The sequence below is a fragment of the Lacerta agilis genome, chromosome 13 (assembly GCF_009819535.1).
Source record: "Lacerta agilis isolate rLacAgi1 chromosome 13, rLacAgi1.pri, whole genome shotgun sequence".
NCBI classification, from domain to species: domain Eukaryota; kingdom Metazoa; phylum Chordata; class Lepidosauria; order Squamata; family Lacertidae; genus Lacerta; species Lacerta agilis.
This window is the reverse complement of record NC_046324.1, coordinates 20,168,103-20,183,976: the sequence shown is the minus strand read 5'-3', so window position 1 is coordinate 20,183,976 and position 15,874 is coordinate 20,168,103. Positions and strand designations below refer to the sequence as shown.

Below are 15,874 nucleotides of genomic sequence, written 5' to 3'. Positions count from 1 at the left end.
AGCAGAGGCTGCCTTCCTGTTTTCCTCCAATAAACTATGATTGTAAGCCAAGGGGGTGGGGGGAATGGCTTACCATTGTGGGTTGTTAGGGAACAAACCATAAGTGCCAGTTCACATGTAATGGTAAGCCAGCTCTGGTTTCTTTCCTCCCCAGCCTACAGCAGAAAGAAGTGGGGAGGAGCACTGCAGGGACTTATCATGCACTAACGCATTGCTCATTTGTTTTAAACCGTAGTTTAGCTTAAACCATGGTTTAAAGCGTCGTGTGAACAAGGCCATTGTCTCAGAAAACATTAATCACTTAACCATTTTAGATTCCATCCATGGGAGGTGGGCTGGAGAGGAGGCAAGCTGGCAAATATGATTTTGGGCTTTTGGCCTATGTAATGTGTTAGCTCTGCTGTTTTATCATATGGTTATATTTGCTCAATTTTTTTATTGTACTTTAGTATTTTATATTGCAAGCCAGTGTAAAAGTACAGTAGTAGTTACCTATTATAACTGAAACCTTACATATATGTGTGTGTGCACGCACACACATTTATTGAGGATTTGCTTGCCCATAGTGTTAAACAACTGGGCTTCGTTCTTCTAAGTGTGGTAAACAGAGGGGTTTATTGTCCCCTCTTTTCCATGCTTCCTTTCACTGTAGGGTTAATGAACATCAGTGCAGGCACATAAGACCTTTTGTTCCATCTTCAGCCATGTGGAATGCATATGCCAGTGCCTTGAGGTTAAAAGGGGGGGGATTTCTTGAATTGGGGTTTGTTCAGGACTCTTACCATTTGGTCAGTTCTAATAGAAAGGCTTTGATCTTGTACTCTGGTAGGAAGAAAGTGGAAATGTTTTAGACAAGCTACAGTGCTTAAAGCCACATGAAAACTTTCTTTGTAGCTTCAGATGGGCAACTTCCTTAATCTGTGAAGCACAGAAGGAATGTGTTTAGCAAAGAACATTTTGCAATATTTATTATGTTATCTGATGCTTAAAATTTAATGGCAACAGAGGTGGGCAGACCCACTTACAGGAGCAACTACTAAGCATTTAGAAAATCTTTTGTGGTTTGGCTTGGCATTGCTTTTAGTCTTTTTGAGAAGTTCAGGATGAAAAGTAGTGAGTACTAATGCAACAAGTGCATTGATTTTTGTGGGTATGTCTACGCAAGCTTCTAAGCTGCATGAGGACTGGTTCCTGAAAAGTCTTCAGCATTGCAAGGGGTTAGACTACATGACCCTTGGGGTCCCTTCCAACTCTAAGATTCTGTGATTATCAGTGGAAAAGAAATCAGGGTTATTCTACAGGTCTCAGAAATGACTCTTGTTCTTATCAATTCATTTGAAAGATTTCTAGACTGCCTTTCAGCCAAAGTTTCCAAGGCAGCATCCAAAACAAAACAAAACAATTTAAAATGCAATGATTATTGGTACAGTGGTACCCCGGGTTGCGTACATAATTGGTTCCAGGTTACAGTTCGTAACCCGAAAAGTACACAACCCAAACAAGCACGCAAAAAAACCGGAAGTAGCGGTTTGCGCGAACGCGTCTGCGAATGCGCGAACTGCGCAGAACACTTCTGCACATCCACGCATCGTGCGCGCTCCGGGTTGCGTTTCTGGGTTACCGGAGTTCATAACCCAAAAAGTACATAACCCTTACTTTTCTGCATTGATCTGAGATTTCAAAAGGTGTATGAACCATTTGTATTTCTAAATACAGATTGAAATGCATACTTAAAATACATATTTTATCCCAAAAAAGTATTTAAATACTACTTTTGTTTTGCATTTTGATAAACAATAAATTACCGTATTTTTTGCTCCATAAGACGAACTTTTTTCCTCCAAAAAAGTAAGGGGAAATATATGTGCGTCCTATGGAGCAAATGGTGGTCCCTGGAGCTGAATTGGCCAGGGGCCAAAAGAGGATCACCCCGCTCAGCAGCTGATCAGCAAGAGATCGGGAGAGAGATGAGTCCCCGGCTCCCTTTCAGCCCCGCCCTCCTTTGTTGAATGTGCTGCAGAGGGAGCTTGTTTGTTTCCCCAGCGACATGTGACTGGCTGATTAGATTATCTGTCTGGAAACTGTAGAAAAGGCTCCCTTTCCTTTAGAAGCTGCAGAAATGTGAGTTGAACCCCATAAAAACGGGGCTTTTCCTCTTTGCTTTCCCCCCTTTGCAAAAAAAACTGCAAAACTTTTAGCTAATCCTCAAAAAAAGGGTTTTTCCCTTTGCAAAAAAAGCTGCTAAACTTTTAGCTGATCCTCAAAAAAACCCCAAAAAATCAGGGCTTTTAGAGGAGGAAAACCAGAAAAATATTTTTTCCTTGTTTCCTCCTCTAAAAACAAGGTGCGCCCTATGGTCCAGTGCGCCTTATGGAGCGAAAAATACAGTACCAAATTTGTATGACACAATTCAGAGAAGTATGAAATTCAAAGAATAATCATGCTCCATTCAGTGTATTAGCAGAATAGGTGCAAATTTCATCAGTTTGTTATAAAATGGGGAGACCCAGGTTTGTTGGGAGGATAAAATGGGAAGGGAACAGAATGCTGCCAGACCTCCTTGGTGGAAAGCCAAAATAAAAATGGTGTAAAAATGCAATAAATGAATAAAATAAGGCTAGTTTTTCCTGAAAAAAATGAATGATTATGTGAACAGACCCAGCATAATACACTTTTCAAAACCAGCATTTGGAGGGGGGAGGCATAACATAAAACTCTTTCCTTGCATAATTTGGCACAAGAGTCTTGCCCTAGGTGTACATCTCCTGGCACTGTCCAAGCTTGACTACTGCAATGTGCTGTGGGGCTGGAGGAGGATTTTGTGGTCTACAACTCTCTAAATGGTACACCTCACCTAACTCGTAATGAACATCCACAGTTCCTTATTCCCCAGTGGATTATGGGCCAGGTCAGAATAGGTGAAAGGAAGTTGGCTGGCTAAAGAGGAATGGTTCCTTAAAGGTTTGGTTTTTACACCAGAACTACACCCTAGAAAAGTTTGTGTGTGTCTGTGTCCATTACCAGGGTGGGAGCGGGGAAGCTTCTATTTCCTTGTAAAGAATGTAGCAGCTCAAATTGCAAAAGGATACTGTGTGTGCGTGTTGTGTGCATGTGTAGAATATATCTGCACGCTTGTATAGAGTATTTTTTCTTTCTTTACTAGTAACATCATTATTTGTCTTGGAGTCAAATAATCTTTGAGACTTGGCAACCCCTTTAAAAGGATTACTTAAGAAAATTGGAGCTCCTTTGCATCCTTTTACCTCCACCAATTGATAAGACTCCTATACTATAATGCATTGAGAGTGAGTGTATGCATCATTTGCTTCCCAGAGAAGAAATAGGAACGGGATTGACTTGAGAGTGAATTTACACTGGAGAATTCTCACCTTGCTTTGCAGCAAATTTCATTTATTTTCCTAATAAGAGATTTTTTAGTCAACCGCCATGGAGTTGGGTGTTCATTGACACAGAACCAAATAATGTGTCTTTAACTATTTCGGATATCTCTGCCAGGGTTGTGATTCCTTCATTTTCTTTTCCTTTTAAATCCAGATTTGGGTCGTTCTCGGGAACTGCAGTATGTTTATGTGGATAACAATGTTCACCTGAAGGGACTTCCCTCGTACCTCTATAATAAAGTCATTGGCTGCAGTGGGTAAGTATATGAATTAAGTTGCTGTGTAGCCTCTTATCTTCTGAAGCTTCCCATAACAAGTACAGGCTGTCTCTTTCAAGTTAAACTTTACTCTGGGTGATTTTTATTCATCACATCACATTACTTTGAAGAGATTACTTTGACTGCCAGTACCCTCCAATTGTGCTAAATCTCCTACATTAATTTGCTGAATATCCAATACTTACAGTGCTAAGCCCCTGACTGGTTGTCTGCCGTGTTTCTTGATGTTTTAGGACATTTGGGGTGATAGCGTTCAACATGAAGCATGGTGCCAACAGAATATAAGTATTGACTCAAAAATTTTCTAAATATTTCTATGACTCTGCTTTGTCAGTGTATTTTGATGCTTAGTGTTCTGTGGGTTTTTCAGTACCAAATACCTCAAAAGTATAATGTGGACCAGACTTTTCTTTCTACCTGTATTTTGCCTTTTAGAAAAAACCACAACCCTGTTCATGTACTGTGGGATAGTGTGTTGAATCTTTTTATACTTGTTTTTCATATTAAGGCGGTAATTTTGTGGCAAAACGTATTCCCTTAGCAAACAGGATAGCATGCCTCTGTTTAATTTGGATTCATCTGTGCTTTAAAAAGCATCTCTCTGTGTGGTTTAGGCACCCCTGGCAAAACTTGAAAAGATGTACATTAAAGAAAATGGTAGTTGCAGGTACAACCCGCTGTAGGTCTCAGTTGCCTTCTCTCAGGTGGTTATGTAAATTGATCTATATGGATACTGTACACTTTTCTTATGCTGGATAAAAAAAGCATATATCTGGCGAAAGAGGTAAATGCTGAGAAGTAGCAGCCACAGAGGTGAACATGTAGTGATACGTGAAAGGGTGAGCTGCACATTTTCTTCATTAATGACTGCCAAATATATTTACTGTCTGTGTAGTAGAAATAGCAAAATTTGAAACAAGGGGTCTCTGAATCGTCTCTGAATTGTGAAGATAAATGCATACCATTCCTTGCTAATGCCAAGCAGCACCTTTGAAGACAGAATTAACTATGTTGTATTAAGTAATATCGTTGGCATGTAAATATTGCAGCCAACTTGCTGGAAATCGCTTATGTGCAGCTGGTGTCAACCTAGAGGGTTCATATTTCTTTCATGTTCCATCCTGAGGCCACATTATAATATATCCTTATGATTTATCCTTGCCTGATACAAGGAATGGCTTACTGAAGGTTGCCTAGTGAGCTTCATGGCTAAGCAGGGATCTTAACAGTCTAACTTAAAAGCCTTCCTTTCAAGAACATGGAACCAGTGCTTCACTTCTCCACTCCTCATATTCTCCACTTAATTCTTTTTGAGTCACTTGGCAGAATGCCCCAAACTCCAGAAAATCCACATTTGGGCATGTTGTTCTCTCTTTCCTGTCCACATACTGACCTTCACTCTTCACTATGATCTCTTTGAACTAATTTCCTTGAGTACATTGCCACTTCTGCTTTAAATCATTTGTGACCCTAGAGTTGCATAGTGTTCATCATAGCCTTCTGGGTAAGCCATCACACTAGTACAGTTTGAAGAAAGCTTTGTGTGCAACTGTCTTGGCATCTGTTGAGGCTAATGAAATATGATGAACTCAAGTTGGGACTGTCACACTGGAAAGTCTTAGCATGCTTTGTTGTAAACACAGAAAACGTGTCTTGTCTGTGGAGACTCTGTAGTCCCATTCTTGACGCATGATGCTTTGTAGTCTTCATGCATGTGAGAAACCTATAAGCTGGGTGTTCTTCCCCGTAATACAATAAGTTATCCTCCTTTCCTGAGATGTAGGTGCAGACATTTCTTGTCTCATGCTCTCATTTTTTTGTGGAGCCCAGGAAACGTTTTCTTGAGGAAAGCTCTGTAGGAAGAAGAAAATCCTGCACAACCATGTGGCATTGCAGTAATGCTTTAATAGCTCTAAGGTAGTTAGTTTTATTCAGCCTGACAGGTGGGAAATCAACAATCACTCTAAAGTGATTGATTCTAAACACAGAGACCTCTGATGGTCAGGTAAAACAAACACATTTATCTTTGGAATTGTATTGTACTAGGAAAGCTTGAGTTATGCTGGTATTCAGAATTTGGCAAGGAAAGAGCACTTTGCACATTTATGTCCTTAAGATGTACACAGGAGCTAGCTAAGAATGCCATTGGTAAGTTCGAAAGCACAGCTTTGAATACAGTGTATGAATGAGATAAGTTATTGAGGTGTCGGAAGTACCTGGTTTCTTATATGAAGGTACAAACAATAAATTTGTGAAACAAGATCATCATGACAGATGTGCACTGTTTGTGTTCTTGGGATTCGGTTTTTGCTTATAGCAACATGAAGCAATGTTCTCCCCACCTCGCTTCAAAAACTTAATGTGGGATCTTGTTCAGTTATTGATACAGAGGATATGCATCCCATTGGGATTATATCTTGTTTAAAAACTAATTAAAACAATTCATTTCTGTGCAAGGGGAGATATTAAAATAATAATGATATATGAACAGTACTGATACTAATAAAAAAAACCATCACTTCACATTACAGGTACAGTAACCATCAGTATATGCATCTTAAGTTAAACATATACATTAATACATGCCTTCCAGATGTCCTAATAGATGTATCAACAGGAACTAGACATCTATATGAAATATGTTCATACACAACCATGGCAGTGAAGTCCTCAAACCATTTCATAATAGATAGTGGATATTTATCCTTCCAGGCTTGAAATATAAGTCTCTTAGCAACCTCAGAAAAATGGGCTCAGAAAGTCCATTTTTGTCCTTCCACTAATCCCTGTGCTACAGGAATATAATTTGAAAGTACGTGAACATCTGCAAATATCAGGGATTTCACCAGTACAGTACAAAATTGATGTGTATAACAACTTCAGACCAAAAAAAAAAAATCACTGGAGAAACTCACTTGCCAACATCTATCTCTATTGAACAATGACTTCCTGTACATACGTGGAGTCCAATATACTCAAAATATTTATTTTTGTTGGATCATTCTTCTCTGACTTAATGCACAGACAGGCTGAAACAGGGGGTGGCGCACTTTCAAGTATCAAGTATCTTTAGAAGGCTTGGGTAGGATTTTTCATGCTATTTTACTCCTTTTAAACAGCTTTCCCCTTTCCTCAAATATTTTTCCAGCTGTGGTTCTCCTGTTCAGAAGTCAGAGGTGAAGCTTCTTACCTTTTCATCAGGACAGTTGACAGTTTTCCTCCCAGCAGAGGTGAAGTCAATTGGGTCAGAGTCGGACCGCGTTCTGCCCTTGCAAGAGATGGCCATGCGGACGCTGTATAACACATACTGCAGGTTTTTAAAAGGTAGCTGAATGATGATTGCATTCCTGCAATATGAATTTTTATTAAGCACCTAACTAGCTAGACTGTGTAGTGAAACAACTATAAATGGACATCATATTTCTTTGTGCCCTCACTGTCTAAGCAGATGGGGTGCATAAAAAAGTAAGGACAGAAGGGAAGGAAAAATTAAAACCAAGAAATGAGATGTCAGCCCCATAAAGTTGAGTGATTAAATGTATGTAGATGGGAGAGGTGTGAAATGAATTGGGGAAAGCATAAGAGAGTAGTTGTGTTTTGAGAACTTGAGAACTTTTTTGAAAGTTTGTAGATGGGAGAGGTGTGAATATTAAGGGAGAAAATTCATTTCCAAGGAACAGAGACGGAAAAAGGACTAAAAGATGGTGTTTAATGAGCATATTGAAACTGCTGGAAGCAAAAGGAAGAGTATAAAGAGTTGGGTAGCTATGAAGTGTCTAGGATACTTGTAAATTAAACAGAGAAGCTTACAGTGAGAAGGAGAAGCTTATGGTAAGCACAGTACTTGAAGCATGTAGACTTTCAGTGTGCTGTGAAGTTTGACTCAGGTTCTCAAAACTCCAAATCAAATGGCTTCCCAAGCTACATTTGCAATAAGAATGAGAGGCCCAAAAAGACAGCCAAGTGTTAGGTAAAAGGCATTTAGGAGTCTTTTCTTGCACAGAGCGTAGAAAAGGCCAGAGTCTTTTCACAGTCCGCAGCAGAGAAGCAACTGTCTTCTAATGGGAGAGTAGAGAAGCAGAAATAATAATATTCCTGCGGCAAGAGGCAATGCATCATCCAACAATGCAGCTCCTTCTCAGGCAGCCAGCTCCAGAGCTGGCAGGCTCGTTAAGCATGAGGCAGAAAGAAGCGCTTGCAGCCCGTTGGCCATTGCAGTGCAACGTGACAGCTGAGCTGCTTTAGTTCTGCCCCAGTTCAGGCTCTTTGTTGAAAACTGGCCCATGGCTTGTCTGCATTTTGCATCAAGCTGCCACATGGGGCTTCAGCTCCTAACAGGAACTTGAATGTCAAGCTATATCTCAAAAGTCCTTAGGAGCTAATAATCTCTTACTTTGGGAAGTAGGGAGGCTGGAAAAACATAATTAGGATGAATGTGAATTAGCAGATGAGCCCAATTGCCAAGAAAATGGTACAAAGTTAAAAGCCAACATTTTGATACTCCAACCATACCTCTTTGAAGCAGTTATTTTTATTTAGGCCAGCAATGGAATGTTGGCCCAGAACTATGCACCATATTGCAGGGAATTTGGCGCTAATCTATGGGAGGAGGTATTCGTAATAATGCACTTGAGATCTTTCCCTTTATGTAGCTAAAATCACTGTTACTGCTTGATAATAGGTTTTATCACTACATTTCGGTAGCATTTCAAGCTTTTAAGTTGCAAATCCAGAAGTCTAATGTTGAAGGGGCAGATTACTAGGCCCTGTAAACCTATTTAGATTAATCATAGAAGTGTTGAGTTGGAAGGGACTCGAGGGTCATCTAGTCCAGCTCCCTGCAAATGGAGGAATCTCAACTACAGCTTCCATGACAGATGGCCATTCAACACCCTCAGGGATGATTTTGCTGCATAATATAACTACCATTCCAACTCTCATTCCAAATGAAAGCAAGATAGAAACCAGGAGACATTTCCATGATACTGCATCTGAAAACTGGAGAGGATTTCAGTGAAGAGGAAAACAAGAGAGCTTGTGCAAGCAGCAATCTATTTTTTTGTGATCAGAGCTATTCCCTGTTATTGTGCTTCTCCCCCCCCCCCTGGTTACCATCAGAGCTGTTGTTTTTCCATTTCTGTGTTCAAGTGTGTCCAGCTTCGTTGTAATGTTAAAATAGCTATGAATTTGTTTTGTTGAAGTCACCGTCTCTGTGTTTCCCCCCCACCTCTAGATCTGAAGTTCCTGAATCCAATCTCATTACCCAGGAGTCTCTTGGAATTGCTGTACTGCCCTCTGGGACACTGCCACCGTTGCAGCCAGCCCATGTTTACTATTGTCTACCCAAAGCTCTTTCCCCTGAGAGAGACGCCAATGGCTGGATTGCATCAGGGGTAATTACAGGAAAAATTACATTGGGGGTTTAGACCTTATGCAAGGGCTTCAGTTACAGGGAAAGGCATCTACACAGGGCCATGGTTGTGCTACTCTTATGCGTTTTCAGTCTGCTGACTTCATATACCACATTCACTTTATTCTTAAGGCTCCAGTGCCTACCTTGATAGCAAGCAACCACTGTACAACTGTATCAGTCAATCAATCTCCTTTATTGGCATAAAAGTGTGTTGTATACTTGGATCAGAACACAACACAGTAAATGGAACATAGTAGGATAAAACGTAGTAGGATAAAACTGTCCAGACATCATGAGGTGTGAAGATGGCTCTTAGAACCTATGGTGACGTACTTTCATACCGTCACTCAAAAATCTTGCCATATAACTGTACAACTGATTATGTAATATTTCCTCAAAATGATAAGTTTTCACAGTGGTGAATTGCTTAATTGGCAAGTTTCTTGGAAGGTGCATTTTTTCCTAGTGTTGTGAGCTTGCTTGGTCATTGACTAGGAAGCAGAGTAATTTGGAATTAATTAATGTCCCTTTGAGAGCAATAGGGAGTGTAGGTAGGATATTGATATTTAAAGGGGAGGAAGAGAAGGTTTGCAAATATTCTTGGGACCCAAGTAGCCCACACCTTTAACACACTGCCAGTCTACCTTCATTTTCCACCTTTGAATCCGTGAGAGCTAGAAGCTTGTCTGTCTTTTTAAGAAAATGCTGGTATTTTCAGAACTAAGAAAAAGAATCCACTCATGTCTAAACAGCTCTGTTTTGTAGCTTCCCCCCATGATAATCATACTTTGATTCCCCATGACTAAATAAGTAGCCTGTATGTATTGGTGACATTCGACTAACAGGTAAATTATCGAAACAAAATAGAAAATTCTTTCCAGTAGCACCTAATGTCAAGTAATAGCTACTCAGCAAGGAGACTTCCAGCAGCATATTAAGGGCCCAAGCTAGCAAACCAGTTTTCCTGCCACAAGTCCAACTGGAGGGAAAGGGAGTTCTGCAAGAGCCATTCTTTGTTCTCACATTGCTCTCATTAAATTAAATGAAGTTTATTGAGAGGAAAGCCTCCTGGCTTCATTGTGCACATCCACATAGCAAAATTTTCTATTTTGTTTCAACTATGGCAGACCAACACGGCTACCCACCTGTAGGTAAATTATCAACTATATGTTTCTTTCATCATTGCAAATCAGAACTGAATGGTGAAGGGCAAATGCACCCATTTTGTAACTCGTGACATTGTGATGCTCAGCAGAGCCCAGTGGTAATTAGCAAAGCATTGCAGCCTTTGGTGGCTGCCTTTCTGGCATGAAATACAATGAACCAGTTGCCCTTTCTGCAAGAGACTTTTCATCCATGCATGAAATGAAAGCATGTCCACTTATAGCATTCATGAGCCTCTTTGTGTAAAACTCAAAAAGAGAAGAAAATCAAGAAGCCAGGCCTTCTACAACTTGCCTTGTAATCTTGCCAAATCTAGTTTGGCTAAGAGAAAAGGGCAAACCTCTTCTTTTTGGTGTCCTGCTCAACTTATGATGAAGGACTAGCAATGGAAGATCTAGCCATTGCTATGTGGATGTGCACAATGAAGCCAGGAGGCTTTCCTCTCAATAAACTGCATTTAATTTAATGAGAGCAATGTGAGAACAAAGAATGGCTCTTGCAGAACTCCCTTTCCCTCCAGTTGGACTTGTGGCAGGAAAACTGGTTTGCTAGGTCCAAATCTTGACGGTCCTCTCCAGGAAGAAGATGCATCCTGGTTCCTAAACTGCCTCTGCCTAGAGCACATTGGACCTGTTGGTGCCCCTAAAGCCAAACATCTAGGTTTGGGGATTTCTTTTTCTTTTTCCTTGTCTGTCTTTTCCCCCTTCCTTGCAATCTGCCACTTTGAGTTAGAGGTGAGGGGGGAAACCAGCAACCACAGGCCTGTGTAGCCCCAGTCATCCCCCTCCCTTCTGCCTCCGGCCTTCTCCATAGTGGCTGGGAACAAGGTGGATCCCAGTTGGCTGTTTCCTGGCACCGTTGGCAATGGAGGAGCACAGTGATGGCTAGCCTCTGGCGTGGATAGCAGCCAGCATGCTGGAGGGCTTGAGACACAGTGGCAGGAGCAAGAGCACAGAGGAGGCAAGCAAAAACCCACAGGCTGTGCACCTAACTGTCACAAATTGTCCCAACTCTCTCACTTATTCAGGCAGAGTAGGAGGAAGACAGGATTTTTCATACCATGGCCCATAGCATGGAACAGGTTGCATCCAATAACTTGGAGGAGGAAGGCCAGCCAGCATCCTCCATGCCAGGCATGAGATTAGTGCCAAACTCCTAAGAGATGCCCAGAGATGAGTAAATTAAATCCTCCCTACTCCCGATTCTCACTTTCTCCATAATAATGGATCGGGTGCAGGGGCAGATTGCCTAGGGAACTGAAGAAGCCCAGGTAGGGGGTACGAGACGGTGTCTTTCCCCAAAGAAACAGAAGAGGAAGAAAAGCAAACACAGCTGCAAGGAAGCCCCAAAACAAGCATGGAAAGGTGACAGATCCTTCTGCAGGGACTCTTCCTCTGCCTCCCAGGCTTCCTTGCCATCATCCTCCCTCTTCTTCCTCCCAATACCAAGACACCTGAGTCAAAAGCTATGTCAACAGGCCCATAAAGACACATGGAACAAAAGGCAATGAAAAGAAGTGCAACTGGGGAAAAGTTCCAACAGAAGGGCCAACAATTCCTCTCTCTGTCTCATTCAGAGACATGGGAGGCCTCCCTGAGAACTTTTAGTCCTCCAGATGTTCCAGAACTACAACTCCCATCAGACTTAGCAAGACTGCCAAAGGCCAGAGATGGTTGGAGTTGAAGTCAACAACATCAGGACAGCCAAAGGTTCCCCATCCCTGCCCTAGATGGAAGTTCTTATGGAAACCAAAGACAGAAAAGGGCCCTACCTGTGGAAGAGAAAAGGATTCCAGAACTACCATCTCTCAAAAGATCAGCTCTGACAGATGATTTTGATCCAGATGGAGTTGGTCCTTCAAACTGACAGTAAAGTGCTGTTAGATTTACTTATTTTGTGCCACTTTTCAGGAATAAGATCCTTTCAAGTCGGCTCACAAGCAAAATCAGTCATATCAAAATACAACAAAACAATAGGTACATTAAAACCACATTTTAAAAAGAGCAAAAGGCATAACTGATCAAAAGGGTTCATCTTCACACCCCACTTAAAGTTCAGTGAGAGAGCCAACTTTGCCTAGGGGGAGAAGGTTCCACAGACAGGGTGCCATAGGAGCGAAGGACTTCCATGTGCCACCCCCCGGAAGCACCACACTCGGTGGGATTGTAAGGAGGGTTTACCTTACAGATCTTACTGAACATTATTATATTGATTAGTTCCTGATTTGAATTGGGCCCTCCAGGAGACTGAAAACAGGAATCCGCTGTAAGGAAATATCAATTCCATACCCACCCAACCGTAGCTTGCCTAAAGCCTTCCTCGAAGAAAAGCCTGCTGATACCAAGTAGATGGTGTAGTTTTCTTGTTTTCTTGTTTACAGCTACTGTGTCTGTAGCCATAATGGGTTTTCCCTCCCCCTTCAGTAAGTAACAGAGCTTTATGAAGTGAGAACAAAATGAGCCTCTTAAATTTGGACAGCAGCCAGATGGCTTTGAACACACTGCTTAGGAAGAGGCCCGGCCCCCCCACTCAGAAAGTTTCTCTGATTGCAACAACGAACTTTCCACCTTGCTCATGTATATTTAAGGTCTCCTCCATAAAGGGTGTGGCTTCCCCCACACCACATCTGGCAGCTTATTCGACTTCTGGTCAGGTGGCTAAGGTAGATTGTGTGCTTTGTATACAGCGCTGGCATATGCCCTGTGGCAACGCTTCCTTACCCTCTGCCACCACAGCCAAAGGGTGCTATATTCCCGTTAATCAGATCAACGTGTGTCTGAAATACTTGGCAACGACTTCAGCACTGAAATGAAGGAATGCCAAACATATTTAACACCAACAACAACAAACACAGTATTTGCACCCAAGTACCTGCCATTTTTCAGGGATGCTAGAGAACCCATCCATGCAAATACAGCAAAGTTTTTGTTGACCCCTGTGGACTTGGTAGCTCTGGCGTTCAGCTTTGTGTTGAAGAAATCGACCTGGAGCAGGTGGCCATAGTTGGTGGGTGGATGCGTTTTAAATGTGTAAAAATTAAACGAGTTGTCATTGGCTAGAAAAAGTGTGGGGCAGTGCATTGAGAAAGGATTGTCAAATATAGAGTTGCCACATTTCAAGTATAGGGTTGCCATATCCCCCCCCCCCCAAAAAAAAGATAAACGTTGTTTCCGCTTTTGAAATCCTGGTAATGTCTGGGAAATCTCGGGTGTGTGGCAGCCCTGGGTTTTAGGACAGTGAAATGCCCATCATAACTTCTGCTTTTAAAGAGCTTAGGATAAGGAATTAGAAATGTATCTTAGTACAGGCATAGGCAAACTCAGCCGTCTAGATGTTTTGAGACTACAACTCCCATGATCCCTAGATAACAGGACCAGTGGTCAGGGATGATGGGAACTGTAGTCCCAAAACATCTGGAGGGCCGAGTTTGCCTATGCCTGCCTTAGTACAAGAATGTGCAGGCACGCAGTGGTGCATATGCTGATGCCTACTCATCATTCAGAAGAAGGGGAAAGTTGCCTGATACTAAAGGAGGAGTGGGTGGCACCACAGCTAGGAAGAGCAACTGTTCACACCAGTTGTGCAAAGATCTGCGCCTGTGCCTAAAGGGTGGCAACCATTACCTTCTTCAAGAGTCCTAGGACTGCGTATTATAAACACAGGGCACAGGGGCATGAAGCACACTAGCTGCACCCCTTTGTTTTTGTTACTAGAATCAGAATTGTAGAGTTGGAAGGGACCCCAAGGGGCATCTGTTCCAATGCCCTGTAGTGCAGGAAACTCAGCTAAAGCGTCCATGACAAATGGCCATCTAAACTGGGTTTTTAGGGGGGAGTTGGGGGACATGTTTTTTGTTTTGTTTTTTAAGCAGTGTGATGTTTTAAAGGGGGCGCATGAGTTTAAAAGAGGGGGCATGAATAAAAAAAAATACGTTGTCCCACCCTTTTAAGAAATCAAGGCATTCTCCATGTCCCCCATGCCCTTCAAAGCTACAAAACCTGCAAAAGTTTTTAGCTGAATTTCTTTGTATGTTGACAGAGGAAAAACCTTTTGCTATTTTTACAAACTCAAATATTTTGTGTACTTAGTTTACCACGGCTTAATCCTCCCTCCTGGTTTGTTTGTTTTTTTAACTATCCAGAAAAGTTGTGTGTTGTGGACAAGGGCCAATGTTTTAATCTTGAGCTGACAACTGCTCTCTCTCTCTCTCTCTCTTTTTCTCTTTCCGTTTTTCTATTCCAGGAGGACAACTGTTAGTTTTGTGGCATACTGCTGCTCCACCCAGTGTCTGCAGACTTTTGACCTATTGAGTTGATAAATACTTAAAGCTGTTCAGGAGCAGCGCCAGTTTAAAGCTGCATTAGGCTGTCTCCTGACGGTGCTGGGATACAGCGTGTGTGTGTGTCTGTTTCTGTTTGCACGCGTCTGCGTGTGTGTGTGCCAAAGCAGCCGGAGGAGTGCCCAGCAGGGAACATGGAGAGCCACTTCAATCCTGCACCCCTATCAAATTTGGATGAAAGGCAGAACTCTCTTGGAAGCCTTTTGATGCTCTAGCTTTCATAAAGGTTAACACCTTCCTGTTCCTCCCCAGGCAGAATGTAAAATGCAACAAACATCGAGCAGGCCAACGACCTCCAAGACACACTCATGTTTTTGCACGTATGATTCTAGTTGCATTCAAAGCGGCTCTCAGCCACTCGGATGATATAAACCGTTTTTTAAACCAACCATTTGCAGTACTTTTAAACTTTTCTTTAACCTCCTCCTTACTTGGCTGTGTGCTACTGCCCTCTTAAGAGTAGCCATTTAAGGTAGCAGTTTATTTGTTCTGGCCATGTTGTTTCTCTCCTCCACCACCACCCTCTCTATTTTTCCATTCAGGATCAAATGTGTTCTCCTTTTCTCTTAACTGCCTATTTGACAATAAATGAGAATTACAAATCTGTTCATGGAAAATAACTCTTGTCTGCATACCAGTTGCTGGAGTCTGCTTGCAAGTGGGTAAGGAGAATTTGGTACTGACACTTGGCATGTGAGATTGGAAGCCTTCAAGGGACCATCACTGGAAGCCACGAGAAATCAAATATCGAACTTGCCAACTTGTAATCCTGAGTTGTTGCAGAGCCAGTAAGGGTTAAAGGCAGCAGTAGGTTTGGATGAGTCAAGGGGTTACATACTTAACCCTACTTACTGTGCACTTGAGTGGGGGGGGGGACTTCAAAAGTAATGTGAATGGTGCTTGTTTTAAGGTGTAAAATGGTGTGGTCTTCATAACTGTAGTTTCAATACCCTGGTTGATTTTTCCAGAATAGCTTCAGTCAAACATTCTGACATCTGGGGAGGCCACAGCAGGGAGAGTGAAACAAACTCACTTTTTCCTAACATAACTTTTAAAGGGCTATGATAGCATTTTAACTTGCTTGTGCTCAAGAAGTGCCTCACAAATAGCATTACTGCTCTGAGGATTGTTTCTTGGAACCTTTGATTGCTCTTACCAGCACAAGCCAGCAGGAAGCCCAGCATGTGGGTGTAACTTACTTTCTTTTTTAACAAACAAAAAAGAAGCATCAGCAAAACACTGTCCTGGGTCAGTGGTTTACAAATATGTATTTTCATTA

General features: G+C 41.9%; 1 protein-coding gene across 4 annotated transcripts in view; it reads left to right on the top strand.

Moving 5' to 3' along the window:
• The window catches only part of LRRC28 (leucine rich repeat containing 28), a 53,657-nt gene extending 38,456 nt beyond the window's left edge, over nt 1–15,201 (top strand). For all 4 annotated transcript variants that reach the window (XM_033167785.1, XM_033167784.1, XM_033167787.1 and 1 more), the window contains 4 exons: nt 3,556–3,658; nt 6,828–7,003; nt 8,913–9,072; nt 14,499–15,201. In XM_033167785.1, coding sequence (XP_033023676.1) covers nt 3,556–3,658; nt 6,828–7,003; nt 8,913–9,072; nt 14,499–14,571 — 512 coding nt within the window. In that variant the 3' untranslated portion in view covers nt 14,572–15,201. The remainder of the gene's footprint in view (nt 1–3,555; nt 3,659–6,827; nt 7,004–8,912; nt 9,073–14,498) is intronic.
• Nucleotides 15,202–15,874: the final 673 nt, after the last annotated feature.